The 17259-nt window shown below is 47.8% G+C and overlaps 1 protein-coding gene across 5 annotated transcripts in view; it reads left to right on the top strand.

Moving 5' to 3' along the window:
- The window catches only part of BRIP1 (BRCA1 interacting helicase 1), a 660079-nt gene that overhangs the window by 83397 nt on the left and 559423 nt on the right, over positions 1-17259 (top strand). For all 5 annotated transcript variants that reach the window (XM_063954025.1, XM_063954024.1, XM_063954027.1 and 2 more), the window contains exon 5: positions 14420-14550. In XM_063954025.1, the coding sequence (XP_063810095.1) occupies positions 14420-14550 (131 nt within the window). The remainder of the gene's footprint in view (positions 1-14419; positions 14551-17259) is intronic.

The raw sequence follows: 17259 nt of genomic DNA, 5'->3' as shown, positions 1-17259 counted from the left end.
CCGGAGGAGAAGGCCAAGGAGCTGTCATCTCTAGTCAGAGGCCTCCTAAAACCAAAACAGGTGTCGGTGCATCACTGCACGCGGATCCTAGGAAAGATGGTAGCTTCCTACGAAGCAATTCCATTCGGCAGGTTCCATGCAAGAACCTTTCAGTGGGACCTGTTGGACAAGTCCGGATCGCATCTTCAGATGCATCGGCTGATAACCCTGTCTCCAAGGACCAGGGTGTCTCTGCTGTGGTGGCTGCAGAGTGCTCATCTTCAAGAGGGCCGCAGATTCGGCATACAGGACTGGGTCCTGGTGACCACGGATGCCAGCCTTCGAGGCTGGGGGGCAGTCACACAGGGAAGAAACTTCCAAGGACTATGGTCAAGTCAGGAGACTTCCCTGCACATAAATATTCTGGAACTGAGGGCCATTTACGATGCCCTAACTCAGGCAAAACCCCTGCTTCAAAACCAGCCGGTACTGATCCAGTCAGACAACATCACGGCGGTCGCCCATGTAAACCGACAGGGCGGCACGAGAAGCAGGACGGCGATGGCAGAAGCCACAAGGATTCTTCGATGGGCGGAAAATCACGTGTTCGCACTGTCAGCAGTGTTCATTCCGGGAGTGGACAACTGGGAAGCAGACTTCCTCAGCAGGCACGACCTCCACCCGGGAGAGTGGGGACTTCATCCAGAAGTCTACCAACTGATTGTAAACCGTTGGGAAAGGCCACAGGTGGACATGATGGCGTCCCGCCTAAACAAAAAGCTAGAAAAGTATTGCGCCAGGTCAAGAGACCCGCAGGCGATAGCTGTGGACGCTCTAGTGATACCGTGGGTGTACCGGTCGGTTTATGTGTTCCCTCCTCTTCCTCTCATACCAAAGGTACTGAGGATAATAAGGAGAAGAGGAGTAAGAACTATACTCATTGTTCCGGATTGGCCAAGAAGAGCTTGGTACCCGGAAATGATCTCAGAGGACCCATGGCCTCTGCCGCTCAGACAGGACCTGCTGCAGCAGGGGCCCTGTCTGTTCCAAGACTTACCGCGGCTGCGTTTGACGGCATGGCGGTTGAACACCGGATCCTGAAGGAAATGGGCATTCCAGAGGAAGTCATTCCTACGCTGATTAAAGCTAGGAAAGAATTAACCGCAAACCATTATCACTGCATATGGCGAAAATATGTTGCGTGGTGTGAGGCCAGGAAGGCCCCAACGGAAGAATTTCAGCTGGGCCGTTTCCTGCACTTCCTGCAGTCAGGGGTGACTATGGGCCTAAAATTGGGTTCCATTAAGGTCCAGATTTCGGCTCTATCGATTTTCTTCCAGAGAGAACTGGCTTCACTACCTGAAGTTCAAACTTTTGTTAAGGGAGTGCTGCATATTCAGCCCCCTTTTGTGCCTCCAGTGGCACCTTGGGATCTCAACGTGGTGTTGGATTTCCTAAAGTCACATTGGTTTGAGCCACTTAAGACCGTGGAATTGAAATATCTCACGTGGAATTGAAATATCTCACGCGGCCAGGCGTGTATCAGAATTGGCGGCTTTGTCATGTAAAAGCCCTTATCTGATTTTCCATATGGATAGGGCAGAATTGAGGACTCGTCCCCAATTTCTCCCTAAGGTGGTATCAGCCTTTCATCTGAACCAACCTATCGTGGTGCCTGCGGCTACTAAAGACTTGGAGGCTTCCAAGTTGTTGGACGTAGTCAGGGCCCTGAAAATTTATGTTTCCAGGACAGCTGGAGTCAGAAAAACTGACTCGCTATTTATCCTGTATGCGCCCAACAAGTTGGGTGCACCTGCTTCAAAGCAGACTATTGCTCGCTCGATCTGTAGTACGATTTAGCTTGCACATTCTGCGGCTTGACTGCCGCATCCTAAATCAGTGAAAGCCCATTCCACGAGGAAGGTGGGCTCTTCTTGGGCGGCTGCCCGAGGGGTCTCGGCTCTTCAACTTTGCCGAGCAGCTACTTGGTCGGGGTCAAACACGTTTGCAAAATTCTATAAGTTTGACACCCTGGCTGTGGATGACCTAGAGTTTGCCCATTCGGTGCTGCAGAGTCATCCGCACTCTCCCGCCCGTTTGGGAGCTTTGGTATAATCCCCATGGTCCTTACGGAGTCCCAGCATCCACTTAGGACGTCAGAGAAAATAAGAATTTACTCACCGGTAATTCTATTTCTCGTAGTCCGTAGTGGATGCTGGGCGCCCATCCCAAGTGCGGATTGTCTGCAATACTTGTATATAGTTATTGTTTAACTAAATGGTTATTGTTGAGCCATCTGTTGAGAGGCTCAGTTGTTATCATGCTGTTAACTGGGTATTGTATCACGAGTAATACGGTGTGATTGGTGTGGCTGGTATGAGTCTTACCCGGGATTCAAAATCCTTCCTTATTGTGTCAGCTCTTCCGGGCACAGTATCCTAACTGAAGTCTGGAGGAGGGTCATAGTGGGAGGAGCCAGTGCACACCAGTAGTCTAAAGCTTTCTTTTAATTGTGCCCAGTCTCCTGCGGAGCCGCTATTCCCCATGGTCCTTACGGAGTCCCAGCATCCACTACGGACTACGAGAAATAGAATTACCGGTGAGTAAATTCTTATTTCTCTGACGTCCTAAGTGGATGCTGGGGACTCCGTCAGGACCATGGGGAATAGCGGCTCCGCAGGAGACAGGGCACAAAATTAAAAGTTTGACCACTAGGTGGTGTGTACTGGCTCCTCCCACTATGACCCCCCTCCAAGCCTCAGTTAGGTTTTTGTGCCCGTCCGAGCAGGGTGCAATCTAGGTGGCTCTCCTAAAGAGCTGCTTAGAAAAAGTTTGTTAGGTTTTTTATTTTCAGTGAGTCCTGCTGGCAACAGGCTCACTGCAACGAGGGACTTAGGGGAGAAGAAGTGAACTCACCTGCGTGCAGGATGGATTGGCTTCTTAGGCTACTGGACACTAGCTCCAGAGGGACGATCACAGGTACAGCCTGGATGGGTCACCGGAGCCGCGCCGCCGACCCCCTTGCAGATGCCGAAGAGAGAAGAGGTCCAGAAACCGGCGGCTGAAGACTTCTCAGTCTTCATGAGGTAGCGCACAGCACTGCAGCTGTGCGCCATTGCTCTCGGCACACTTCACACCAACGGTCACTGAGGGTGCAGGGCGCTGGGGGGGGCGCCCTGGGCAGCAATGAAAGTACCTATTCTGGCTAAAAATACATCACATATAGCCCCTGGGGCTATATGGATGTATTTAACTCTTGCCAGGTTGTCATAAAAACGGGAGAAGAAGCCCGCCGAAAAGGGGGCGTGGCCTATTCTCCTCAGCACACAGCGCCATTTTCCTACACAGCTCCGCTGCTAGGAAGGCTCCCAGGCTCTCCCCTGCACTGCACTACAGAAACAGGGTAAAAACAGAGAGGGGGGGCACTTATTTGGCGATATTAATAATATTTAAGCTGCTATAAGGGGAACACACTTATTTAAGGTTGTCCCTATATATTTATAGCGCTTGGGTGTGTGCTGGCAAACTCTCCCTCTGTCTCCCCAAAGGGCTAGTGGGGTCCTGTCTTCTATCAGAGCATTCCCTGTGTGTCTGCTGTGTGTCGGTACGTGTGTGTCGACATGTATGAGGACGATGTTGGCGTGGAGGCGGAGCAATTGCCTGTAATGGTGATGTCACCCCCTAGGGAGTCGACACCGGAATGGATGGCTTTGTTTATGGAATTACGTGATAGTGTCAGCACGCTGCAAAAGTCGGTTGACGACATGAGACGGCCGGCAAACCAGTTAGTACCTGTCCAGGCGTCTCAAACACCGTCAGGGGCTGTAAAACGCCCTTTACCTCAGTCGGTCGACACAGACACCGACACGGACACCGAATCTAGTGTCGACGGTGAAGAAACAAACGTATTTTCCAGTAGGGCCACACGTTATATGATCACGGCAATGAAGGAGGCTTTGCATATCTCTGATACTGCAAGTACCAAAAAAAGGGGTATTATGTGGGGTGTGAAAAAACTACCTGTAGTTTTTCCTGAATCGGAGGAATTGAATGAAGTGTGTGATGAAGCGTGGGTTACCCCCGATAGAAAACTGCTAATTTCAAAGAAGTTATTGGCGTTATACCCTTTCCCGCCAGAGGTTAGGGCGCACTGGGAAACACCCCCTAGGGTAGATAAGGCGCTCACACGCTTATCAAAACAAGTGGCGTTACCGTCTCCAGAAACGGCCGCCCTCAAGGACCCAGCTGATAGGAGGCTGGAGAATACACTAAAAAGTATATACACACATACTGGTGTTATACTGCGACCAGCAATCGCCTCAGCCTGGATGTGCAGTGCTGGGGTGGCTTGGTCGGAATCACTGACTGAAAATATTGATACCCTGGATAGGGACAATATTTTATTGACTATAGAGCATTTAAAGGATGCATTTCTTTATATGCGTGATGCACAGAGGGATATTTGCACTCTGGCATCAAGAGTAAGTGCGATGTCCATATCTGCCAGAAGAAGTTTATGGACGCGACAGTGGTCAGGTGATGCGGATTCCAAACGGCATATGGAAGTATTGCCGTATAAAGGGGAGGAATTATTTGGGGTCGGTTTATCGGATTTGGTGGCCACGGCAACAGCCGGGAAATCCACCTTTTTACCTCAGGTCACCTCCCAGCAGAAAAAGACGCAGTCTTTTCAGCCGCAGTCCTTTCGTTCCTATAAGAACAAGCGGGCAAAAGGACATTCATATCTGCCCCGAGGCAAAGGAAAGGGTAAGAGACTGCAGCAAGCAGCTCCCTCCCAGGAGCAGAAGCCCTCCCCGGCTTCTGCAAAGGCCTCAGCATGACGCTGGGACCTTACAAGCGGACTCAGGGGCGGTGGGGGGTCGCCTCAAGAATTTCAGCGCACAGTGGGCTCACTTGCAGGTGGACCCCTGGATCCTGCAGGTAGTATCTCAGGGTTACAGGTTGGAATTCGAGACGTCTCCCCCTCGCCGGTTCCTAAAGTCTGCTTTGCCAACGTCTCCCTCCGACAGGGCGACGGTATTGGAAGCCATTCACAAGCTGTATTCTCAGCAGGTGATAGTCAAGGTACCCCTTTTACAACAGGGAAAGGGGTATTACTCCACGCTATTTGTGGTACCGAAGCCGGACGGCTCGGTAAGACCTATTCTAAATCTGAAATCTCTGAACCTGTACATACAAAAATTCAAGTTCAAGATGGAGTCACTCAGAGCAGTGATAGCGAATCTGGAAGAAGAGGACTTTATGGTGTCCTTGGACATCAAGGATGCTTACCTCCATGTCCCAATTTGCCCTTCACACCAAGGGTACCTCAGGTTCGTGGTACAAAACTGTCATTATCAGTTTCAGACGCTGCCGTTTGGATTGTCCAAGGCACCCCGGGTGCCAAGGTAATGGCCGAAATGATGATCCTTCTTCGAAGAAAAGGCGTATTAATTATCCCTTACTTGGACGATCTCCTGATAAGGGCAAGGTCCAGAGAACAGCTGGAGGTCGGAGTAGCACTAACTCAAGTAGTGCTCCAACAGCACGGGTGGATTCTGAATTTTCCAAAATCCCAACTGATCCCGACGACACGTTTGCTGTTCATAGGGATGATTCTGGACACTGTTCAGAAAAAGGTGTTTCTTCCGGAGGAGAAAGCCAGGGAGTTATCCGAACTCGTCAGGAACCTCCTAAAACCAGGAAAAGTGTCTGTGCATCAATGCACAAGAGTCCTGGGAAAAATGGTGGCTTCTTACGAAGCGATTCCATTCGGCAGATTCCATGCACGAATTTTTCAGTGGGATCTGCTGGACAAGTGGTCCGGATCGCATCTGCAGATGCATCAGCGGATAAACCTGTCGCCAAGGACAAGGGTGTCTCTACTATGGTGGTTGCAGAGTGCTCATCTGTTAGAGGGCCGCAGATTCGGCATACAGAACTGGGTCCTAGTGACCACGGATGCCAGCCTGAGAGGCTGGGGAGCGGTCACACAGGGAAGAAACTTCCAGGGCGTGTGGTCAAGCCTGGAGACGTCTCTTCACATAAATATACTGGAACTAAGAGCAATCTACAATGCTCTAAGCCTCGAAAAACCTCTGCTTCAGGGTCAGCCGGTGTTGATCCAGTCGGACAACATCACGGCAGTCGCCCACGTAAACAGACAGGGCGGCACAAGAAGCAGGAGGGCAATGGCAGAAGCTGCAAGGATTCTTCGCTGGGCGGAAAATCATGTGATAGCACTGTCAGCAGTGTTCATCCCGGGAGTGGACAACTGGGAAGCAGATTTCCTCAGCAGACACGATCTTCACCCGGGAGAGTGGGGACTTCATCCAGAAGTCTTCCACATGATTGTGGTCCGTTGGGAAAGACCAATGGTGGACATGATGGCGTCCCGCCTCAACAAAAAACTGGACAGGTATTGCGCCAGGTCAAGAGACCCTCGGGCAATAGCTGTGGACGCTCTGGTAACACCATGGGTGTACCAGTCAGTGTATGTGTTCCCTCCTCTGCCTCTCATACCCAAGGTACTGAGAATTATACGGCAAAGGGGAGTAAGAACGATACTCGTGGCTCCGGATTGGCCAAGAAGGACTTGGTACCCGGAACTTCAGGAGATGCTCACGGAAGATCCGTGGCCTCTACCTCTAAGAAGGGACCTGCTTCAGCAGGGACCTTGTCTATTCCAAGACTTACCGCGTCTGCGTTTGACGGCATGGCGGTTGAACGCCGGATTCTAAAGGAAAAAGGCATTCCAGAGGAAGTCATCCCTACCCTGATTAAAGCCAGGAAGGAAGTGACTGCACAACATTATCACCGCATTTGGAGAAAATATGTTGCGTGGTGTGAGGCCAGGAAGGCCCCCACGGAGGAATTTCAACTGGGTCGATTCCTACATTTCCTGCAAACAGGATTGTCTATGGGCCTCAAATTGGGGTCCATTAAGGTTCAAATTTCGGCCCTGTCGATTTTCTTCCAGAAAGAATTGGCTTCAGTTCCTGAAGTCCAAACTTTTGTCAAAGGAGTACTACATATACAGCCCCCGGTTGTGCCTCCAGTGGCACCGTGGGATCTCAATGTAGTTTTGGATTTTCTCAAATCCCATTGGTTTGAGCCACTCAAATCGGTGGATTTGAAATATCTTACATGGAAAGTAACCATGCTACTGGCCCTGGCTTCGGCCAGGAGAGTGTCAGAATTGGCGGCTTTATCGTACAAAAGCCCATATCTGATTTTCCATTCGGACAGGGCAGAACTGCGGACGCGTCCTCCGTTTCTCCCTAAGGTGGTGTCAGCGTTTCACCTGAACCAGCCTATTGTGGTGCCTGCGGCTACTAGCGATTTGGAGGACTCCAAGTTGCTGGATGTTGTCAGAGCATTAAAAATATATATTTCAAGGACGGCTGGAGTCAGGAAGTCTGACTCGCTGTTTATACTGTATGCACCCAACAAGCTGGGTGCTCCTGCGTCTAAGCAGACGATTGCTCGTTGGATTTGTAGCACAATTCAACTTGCGCATTCTGTGGCAGGCCTGCCACAGCCTAAATCTGTCAATGCCCACTCTACAAGGAAGGTGGGCTCCTCTTGGGCGGCTGCCCGAGGGGTCTCGGCATTACAACTCTGCCGAGCAGCTATGTGGTCAGGGGAGAACACGTTTGTAAAATTCTACAAATTTGATACCCTGGCTAAGGAGGACCTGGAGTTCTCTCATTCGGTGCTGCAGAGTCATCCGCACTCTCCCGCCCGTTTGGGAGCTTTGGTATAATCCCCATGGTCCTGACGGAGTCCCCAGCATCCACTTAGGACGTCAGAGAAAATAAAAATTTACTCACCGGTAATTCTATTTCTCGTAGTCCGTAGTGGATGCTGGGCGCCCATCCCAAGTGCGGATTGTCTGCAATAATTGTACATAGTTATTGTTACAAAAATCGGGTTATTATTGTTGGGAGCCATCGTTTCAGAGGCTCTTTTCGGTTATCATACTGTTAACTGGGTTCAGATCACAAGTTGTACGGTGTGATTGGTGTGGCTGGTATGAGTCTTACCCGGGATTCAAAATCCTTCCTTATTGTGTATGCTCGTCCGGGCACAGTATCCTAACTGAGGCTTGGAGGGGGGTCATAGGGGGAGGAGCCAGTACACACCACCTAGTGGTCAAACTTTTAATTTTGTGCCCTGTCTCCTGCGGAGCCGCTATTCCCCATGGTCCTGACGGAGTCCCCAGCATCCACTACGGACTACGAGAAATAGAATTACCGGTGAGTAAATTCTTATTTTCTCTGACGTCCTAGTGGATGCTGGGGACTCCGTAAGGACCATGGGGGGATAGCGGCTCCGCAGGAGACTGGGCACAAAAGTAAAGCTTTAGAACTACCTGGTGTGCACTGGCTCCTCCCCCTATGACCCTCCTCCAAGCCTCAGTTAGATTTTTGTGCCCGAACGATAAGGGTGCACACTAGGTGGCTCTCCTGAGCTGCTTAGTGAAAAGTTTAGTTTTAGGTTTTTTATGTTCAGTGAGACCTGCTGGCAACAGGCTCACTGCATCGAGGGACTAAGGGGAGAAGAAGCGAGCTCACCTGCGTGCAGAGTGGATTTGGCTTCTTAGGCTACTGGACCTTAGCTCCAGAGGGACCGATCACAGGCCCAGCCATGGATAGGTCCCAGAGCCGCGCCGCCGGCCCCCTTACAGAGCCAGAAGACAGAAGAGGTCTGGAAAATCGGCGGCAGAAGACGTCCTGTCTTCAACAAGGTAGCGCACAGCACTGCAGCTGTGCGCCATTGCTCTCAGCACACTTCACACTCCGGTCACTGAGGGTGCAGGGCGCTGGGGGGGGGGGCGCCCTGAGACGCAATAAAAACACCTTGGATGGCAAAAAATGCATCACATATAGCTCCTGGGCTATATGGATGAATTTAACCCCTGCCAGAATACACAGAAAAACGGGAGATAGGCTCCGCCCCCTTCTCGGCGGCCTTATCTCCTCAGCACACTGGCGCCATTTTCCCTCACAGCTCCGTTGGAGGGAAGCTCCCTGGCTCTCCCCTGCAGTCACTACACTACAGAAAGGGTTAAAAAAGAGAGGGGGGCACTAATTACGCGCAGTATTAAAAATACAGCAGCTATAAGGGGAAAAACACTTATATAAGGTTATCCCTGTATATATATATATAGCGCTCTGGTGTGTGCTGGCAAACTCTCCCTCTGTCTCCCCAAAGGGCTAGTGGGGTCCTGTCCTCTATCAGAGCATTCCCTGTGTGTGTGCTGTGTGTCGGTACGTTTGTGTCGACATGTATGAGGAGAAAAATGATGTGGAGACGGAGCAGATTGCCTGTAATAGTGATGTCACCCCCTAGGGGGTCGACACCTGAGTGGATGAACTGTTGGAAGGAATTACGTGACAGTGTCAGCTCTGTATAAAAGACAGTGGTTAACATGAGACAGCCGGCTACTCAGCTTGTGCCTGTCCAGACGTCTCATAGGCCGTCAGGGGCTCTAAAGCGCCCGTTACCTCAGATGGCAGATATAGACGCCGACACGGATACTGACTCCAGTGTCGACGGTGAAGAGACAAATGTGACTTCCAGTAGGGCCACACGTTACATGATTGAGGCAATGAAAAATGTTTTACACATTTCTGATAATACGAGTACCACCAAAAAGGGTTATTATGTTCGGTGAGGAAAAACTACCTGTAGTTTTCCTGAATCTGAGAAATTAAATGAGGTGTGTGATGATGCGTGGGTTTCCCCCGATAACAACTGATAATTTCTAAAATGTTATTGGCATTATATCCTTTCCCGCCAGAGGTTAGGGTGCGTTGGGAAACACCCCCTAGGGTGGATAAAGCGCTCACACGCTTGTAAGAACAAGGGCTCTACCCTCTCCTGAGATGGCCGACCTTAAGGATCCTGCTGATAGAAAGCGGGAGGGTATCCTAAAATGTATTTACACACATACTGGTGTTATACTGCGACCAGCAATCGCCTCAGCCTGGATGTGCAGTGCTGGGTTGGCGTGGTCGGATTCCCTGACTGAAAATATTGATACCCTAGATAGGGACAGTATATTATTGCCTATAGAGCATTTAAAAGATGCATTTCTATATATGCGTGATGCACAGCGGAATATTTGCCGACTGGCATCAAGTCTGTGCGTTGTCCATTTCTGCCAGTAGAGGGTTATGGACACGACAGTGGTCAGGTGATGCGGATTTCAAACGGCATATGGAAGTATTGCCTTATTAAGGGGAGGAGTTATTTGGGGTCGGTCTTTCAGACCTGGTGGCCACGGCAACAGCTGGGAAATCCACGTTTGTACCCCAGGTCGCCTCTCAACATAAGAAGACGCCGTATTATCAGGCGCAGTCCTTTCGTGGGCAAGCGGGCAAAAGGTTCCTCATTTCTGCCCCGTGACAGAGGGAGAGGAAAAAGGCTGCAGAAATCAGCCAGTTCCCAGGAACAGAAGCCCTCTCCCGTCTCTGCCAAGCCCGCAGTATGACGCTGGGGCTTTACAAGCAGAATCAGGCACGGTGGGGGCCCGTCTCAAATATCTCAGGGGTACAAATTGGAATTCGAGACGTCTCCCCCTCGCCGTTTCCTAAAGTCTGCTTTACCGATGTCTCCCTCTGACAGGGAGGCAGTTTTGGAAGCCATTCACAAGCTGTATTCCCAGCAGGTGATAATCAAGGTACCCCTCCTGCAACAGGGAACGGGGTATTATTCCACACTGTTGTGGTACCGAAGCCGGACGGCTCGGTGAGACCGATTCTAAATCTAAAATCTTGAACACTTACATACGGAGGTTCAAATTCAAGATTGAGTCACTCAGAGCAGTGATTGCGAACCTGGAAGAAGGGGACTACATGATGTCTCGGGACATCAAGGATGCTTACCTTCATGTCCCAATTTACCCTTCTCACCAAGGGTACCTCAGGTTTGTGGTACAGAACTGTCACTATTAGTTTCAGACGCTGCCGTATGGATGGTCCACGGCACCCCGGGTCTTTACCAAGGTAATGGCCGAAATGATGATACTCTTTCGAAGGGGAGAAAGTCAGGGAGTTATCCGAGCTAGTCGGGAACCTCCTATAACCGAGCCAAGTCTCAGTACATCAATGAAAGGGTTCTGGGAAAAATGGTGGCTTCCTACGAAGCAATCCCATTCGGCAGATTCCACGCAAGAACTTTCCAGTGGGACCTTCTGGACAAATGGTCCGGGTCGCATCTTCAGATGCATCAGCGGATAACCCTGTCACCAAGCACAAGGGTGTCTCTCCTGTGGTGGTTGCAGAGTGCTCATCTTCTAGAGGGCCGCAGATTCGACATTCAGGACTGGGTCCTGGTGACCACGGATGCCAGCCTGCGAGGCTGGGGAGCAGTCACACAGGGAAGGAATTTCCAGAGCTTATGGTCAAGCCTGGAGACATCACTTCACATAAATATCCTGAAGCTAAGGGCCATTTACAATGCTCTAAGCTCAGCAAGACCTCTGCTTCAAGGTCACCCGGAGTTGATCCATTCGGACAACATCACGGCAGTCACCCACGTAAACAGACAGGGGGACACAAGAAGCAGGAGGGCAAGGCAGAAGCTGCAAGGATTCTTCGCTGGGCGGAAAATCATGTGATAGCACTGTCAGCAGTATTCATTCCGGGAGTGGACAACTGGGAAGCAGACTTCCTCAGCAGACACGACCCCCACCCGGGAGAGTGGGGACTTCACCCTGAAGTCTTCCACATGTTTATAAAACTCGACAAGTATTGCGCCAGGTCAAGGGACCCTCAGGCAATAGCTGTAGACGCTCTGGTAACACAGTGGGTGTACCAGTCAGTGTATGTGTTCCCTCCTCTGCCTCTCATACCCAAGGTACTGAGAATTATAAGATGGAGAGGAGTAAGCACTATATTCGTGGCTCCGGATTGGCCAAGAAGGACTTGGTAACCGGAACTTAAAGAGATGCTCACGGAGGATCCGTGGCCTCTACCTCTAAGAAGGGACCTGCTCCAGCAAGGACCCTGTCTGTTCCAAGACTTACCGCGGCTGCGTTTGACGGCATGGCGGTTGAACGCCGGATCCTGAAGGAGAAAGGCATTCCGGATGAAGTCATTCCTATCCTGATCAAAGCCAGGAAAGATATAATCGCAAAACATTATCACCGCATTTGGCGAAAATATGTTGCGTGGTGCGAGGCCAGTAAGGCCCGACGGAGGAATTTTCAACTAGGTCGATTCCTACATTTCCTGCAAACAGGAGTGTCTATGGGCCTGAAATGGGGGTCCATTAAGGTTCAAATTTCGGCCCTGTCAATTTTCTTCCAAAAAGAACTAGCTTCAGTCCCTGAAGTTCAGACGTTTGTGAAAGGGGTACTGTATATACTGCCTCCTTTTGTGCCTCCAGTGGCACCTTGGGATCTAAATGTAGTTTTTGGGTTCCAAAAGTCACATTGGTTTGAACCACTTAAATATGTGGAGTTAAAATATATCACATGGAAAGTGGTCATGCTGTTGGCCCTGGCCTGGGCCAGGTGCGTGTCAGAATTGGCGGCTTTATCCTGTAAAAGCCCTCATCTGATTTTCCATTCGGACAGGGCGGAATTGAGGACTTGTCCTCAGTTTCTCCCTAAGGTGGTTTTCAGCGTTTTCACCTGAATCAACCTATTGTGGTGCCTGCGGCTACTAGGGACTTGGAGGACTCCAAGTTGCTAGACGTTGTCAGGGCCCTGGAAATATAGGTTTCCAGGACGGCTGGAGTCAGAAAATCTGACTCGTTGTTTATTCTGTATGCACCCAACAAGCTGGGTGCTCCTGCTTCTAAGCAGACTATTGCTCGTTGGATTTGTAGTACAATTCAGCTTGCACATTCTGTGGCAGGCCTGCCACAGCCAAAATCTGTAAAAGCCCATTCCACAAGGAAGGTGGGCTCATCTTGGGCGGCTGCCCGAGGGGTCTCGGCTTTACAACTTTGCCGAGCAGCTACTTGGTCAGGAGCAAATACGTTTGTAAAATTCTACAAATTTGATACCCTGGCTGAGGAGGACCTGGAGTTCTTTCATTTGGTGCTGCAGAGTCATCCGCACTCTCCCGCCCGTTTGGGAGCTTTGGTATAATCCCCATGGTCCTTACGGAGTCCCCAGCATCCACTAGGACGTCAGAGAAAATAAGAATTTACTTACCGATAATTCTATTTCTCGTAGTCCGTAGTGGATGCTGTTCGCCCATCCCAAGTGCGGATTGTCTGCAATACTGGTACATAGTTATTGTTACCAAAAAATCGGGTTATTGCTGTAGTGAGCCATCTTTTCTAGAGGCTCCTCTGTTATCATGCTGTTAACTGGGTTTAGATCACAAGTTATATGGTGTGATTGGTGTGGCTGGTATGAGTCTTACCCGGGATTCAAAATCCTTCCTTATTGTGTACGCTCGTCCGGGCACAGTATCCTAACTGAGGCTTGGAGGAGGGTCATAGGGGGAGGAGCCAGTGCACACCAGGTAGTTCTAAAGCTTTACTTTTGTGCCCAGTCTCCTGCGGAGCCGCTATCCCCCCATGGTCCTTACGGAGTCCCCAGCATCCACTACGGACTACGAGAAATAGAATTATCGGTAAGTAAATTCTTATTTTTTTTTTTAATGCACCTATAATTAACAATAATAATTCTAGGATCTTTGTAAGAGTAATTTTGAGACCAATTAAACATAAATTCTCCTTTTGCAAATCAAATTTCTTAAACATCAACCCACTCTTAGGGCTAAAACACACTACCCGGCTTTTGCCGGCCGTGAAAAAGCCGGACGGCTTTTCCCCGTGCCGGCATTGTAGTTAACAGTGTGAGGGCTAGGGTCCCTTCACACTGCACGGCCCCGGCCCGGCTGCTGGGTTGCAGCCGGGTCTCACCACTGGATGGTCCGGCTGCCGGGCGGGCGCTGGGCCGTCTTTGCAGCCAGTGATCCGTGTGTGTGAAGGGGAGCTTTCACACACAACGGTTTTTTTCCAAGCCGTGTCTGATGCTGCGCATGCGCACAGCATCACACACGGCTCAAAGCTGTCCTGTGTGACAGACTCTGCCGGTTTCTCCCGGATGGCAAAAAGCTGGACAAAGTTTGTCCGGCTTTTTGCCATTCGGGAGAAACCGGCCAGTGTGTTACAGCCCTTAGGCTGCAATGGGATTATCTGAAAGTTCAAACTAATAAATATAAATTTGCAAACATGTATGCATTTATTGCAAATCATACACATCTAGGATTAATTCACCAACCTGTGCTAATTTGAATTTCCAGATCATACATAATCCATTATGCAGTTTTTATGGATAGCAATATATCAGAATCATGTGTTATAAATTCTCCTTTCAGAAGTGTATATTGTGCACTGTAGAATTTTTCTGCCTGTGTAATTTTGAGAATATTTTGTTTTATAATTTATAATTTAAATCTTGTTTTCTTAGACTCTGTCAATAACAAACCTACACTTGCATCAAAGTTGTCTGCGAAGAAACAGGCATTTTTGGCTTCTGATGAGAACGATGATTTTCAAGCTGAGAGAAAACGAATGCGCCAATCAGCAAATGAACTGCAGGTAATCAAAATAGCAATCTCAGGACTATACAGTAATATATTTACTCTTTCCTGATCAGTTGGGTCTTGGTTGTCACACGCCCAATATATCATAATTAGTTGCTGTTCCAAATTACAAATGGGTTCATTATTGTTGTACACAATGAAATGCCAGAGAGAATAATGACTTGTTATTTGACAAAGAATGTAGCTCAGAACCTTATAGTTACTCCCTTAACAGCTATTCTATTAGTGTTCAATCTGAGTAAGTACAATGCAAAGATAGTTGTTATTAATGAGATGTGGTGTACATTATATAACCGGAATATAACATTTCCCACTGTTTTTCAATTTAAACAAAACTCTGTAGCTATTTAACATATTTAAAAATATCAAGAAGTTTATTTACTGACTCCACTGTGGGTAATTAGTGTATATATAGAGTGTAAAGGCAGTATCCAATTGCTGCTGTTCATTTACCGCACAGCAAAAACGAACTAAAATAGCCCGATAGTATATTGTGCTATACTATCATAGCCCGTTTTTATCGTGCAGAAATGACCTGTTTGTTGGACGATAACACATGGGATCCAGGATTAGCTTCTGGGCCCATGCGTTGTCGTGCAGAAACAAGTCTCTGCTGGATGCTTATCGCAGATTATGCTTTGGGTGCCTGAGACACCCGCAGCATAACCACCGATAAGTGCTGCGTATCAAGGCTAATTGGATAACCCTGACCGAATTCATTAGCTGCAATAAATTACCGCATCTAATTGGATACCAGCCTAAAGCTGAAATTATATACAGACCCGGACAAAATTGTTGGTACTCTTACAGCTCATTGAAACAGTGCTTCATTCTTTCTTCAAAGTAATGAAATTAAAAGCTATTGCACATTTATACATGCATGCCTTTACTATACCATAGAATAAAGCAAAGAAAGTATGAAAATATATAAATTACTTCTTACTCTCCAAATATATTGTAAAATGGCCAGGGCGGATTTGTTGGAGCCCTCTAGAAAAGATAATAATTGGATTATAGTGATATTTCAAATAATTGCTTTGTTGAATTATTCATATGTTCAAACTAATCAGTCATTCAACCTATTTAAATGGAGAAAAGTAGTCTCTCTGTTTGGTATCATTGTGTGCACCACGCTAAACATGACTAGTGAAAGCAAAAGAGAAATTTGTCTGAGGAGATCAGAAAGAAAATTACAGTTAAGCATGTTAAAGACAAAAGACTTTAAGACCATCTCCAAGTAGCTTGACTACTGTTGCAAATATTGTTATGAAGTTTAAATGCATTGGACTGTAACCAACCTCTCTGGACTCAGGTGCAAGAGGAAAATCAACCTCAAATTAAACAGAAGTATAGAGAATGCTGTAAAAACACAAGCTGAATTCCAAGGTACATTGACACGATGCTTCAGGGAAAATATCCTTTGGACAGATGAGTAAAAACCAAAGCTTTTTTGGAAGTCACATAAGCTCTTCGTTCATAAATAAAAAAAATGAAGCTTTCAAAGAAAAGAACACTACCTACTATGACACATGGAGGAGGCTTGATTATATTTTAGGGCTGCTTTGCTGTGTCTGGCACAGGTATTTTTATCTGTGTTGGGCACAATGAAATCTCAAGACCTTCAAGGCTTTCTGGATGATTAAAACAAACACACTTCTACCCAGGTGCCGCCAAGAATAAAAAGGTATATTTGCCAACTAGTTCAATTGTGAAAAAGATGTATTAGCATCTATGCTTCAGCAGCTACTAAATAAACCTCTATTATAATTTAAAACAATAAATCTAAAAAGAAAATTGTATAGCAGTGCTAGAGACACACAATAAAATTATTAATAACTATTCAATGAGATATGAGTTCCAATTTGCTTAAATTAAAAACTGTTTTTATTTACTGACAAATACTGAATTAGGAAGTAGTGAAAAAGTTAATGACACACCAGCATCAAACAGATAAAATACAATGAAAAATCTACTAATTGCTGCCTCAATTAAGTTTTCTGACTGCCTCCAGCTTGGATGTAAGTAGCTGGGTATGGCAGAATATATTGATATGGGCACAGTTAGTGTTTCAAAAATGTAAGATTCACTTCTCTTCTGGGGAAAAAGATCTTTGAAGCAGTGACTTTACATTTGAATTCTAACCCGCTCACTGATGTGACTGTCTAATAGTGAAACTCTATTTCATATAGTTCCACTTCACCGTAATAGCATAAACAAATCCTTTGAAAACAGCTGTAGTGGATGGATCCTAAGCGGTAAAGAGCTAGTGTCGTGGTGACCATATAATTGCTACTCCCGCTGGATGGAAAGTACCTGATAGTCCTAGCCATGTGTCCTCTAGATGCTTTGTCTCAATAGAAGCTTGTCTGCTTGAGCTCCCTGAGTGCCCTCTGGTATTACCACACGGTCCATACTACGCTGCTGCTGCGTGTTCCCACGGCAGAGTCTGGACCTCGGGAGGGGTGAATATGAGGCAGGTACTAACGTGTTTTGCCATGATCACGTGACTTTTTCAAGGTATAACACCCGCTCCTTATGATCTACTATTTCAACTTGGATCTGCATTCATTACACCTGCACATAGGCTTTTAAAGATACCTGCTTTCTTTTTACTTACTGGAATGATACATACTTCCAGTGTGATAAAGCGCTTAGTCACAGGATAATGACCCAAAACATACAGCTAAAAGCTGCTAAGAATGGA

The sequence above is a fragment of the Pseudophryne corroboree genome, chromosome 2 (genome assembly GCF_028390025.1).
Source record: "Pseudophryne corroboree isolate aPseCor3 chromosome 2, aPseCor3.hap2, whole genome shotgun sequence".
Lineage (NCBI taxonomy): Eukaryota > Metazoa > Chordata > Amphibia > Anura > Myobatrachidae > Pseudophryne > Pseudophryne corroboree.
This window is presented reverse-complemented; position numbering and strand designations above follow the sequence as displayed.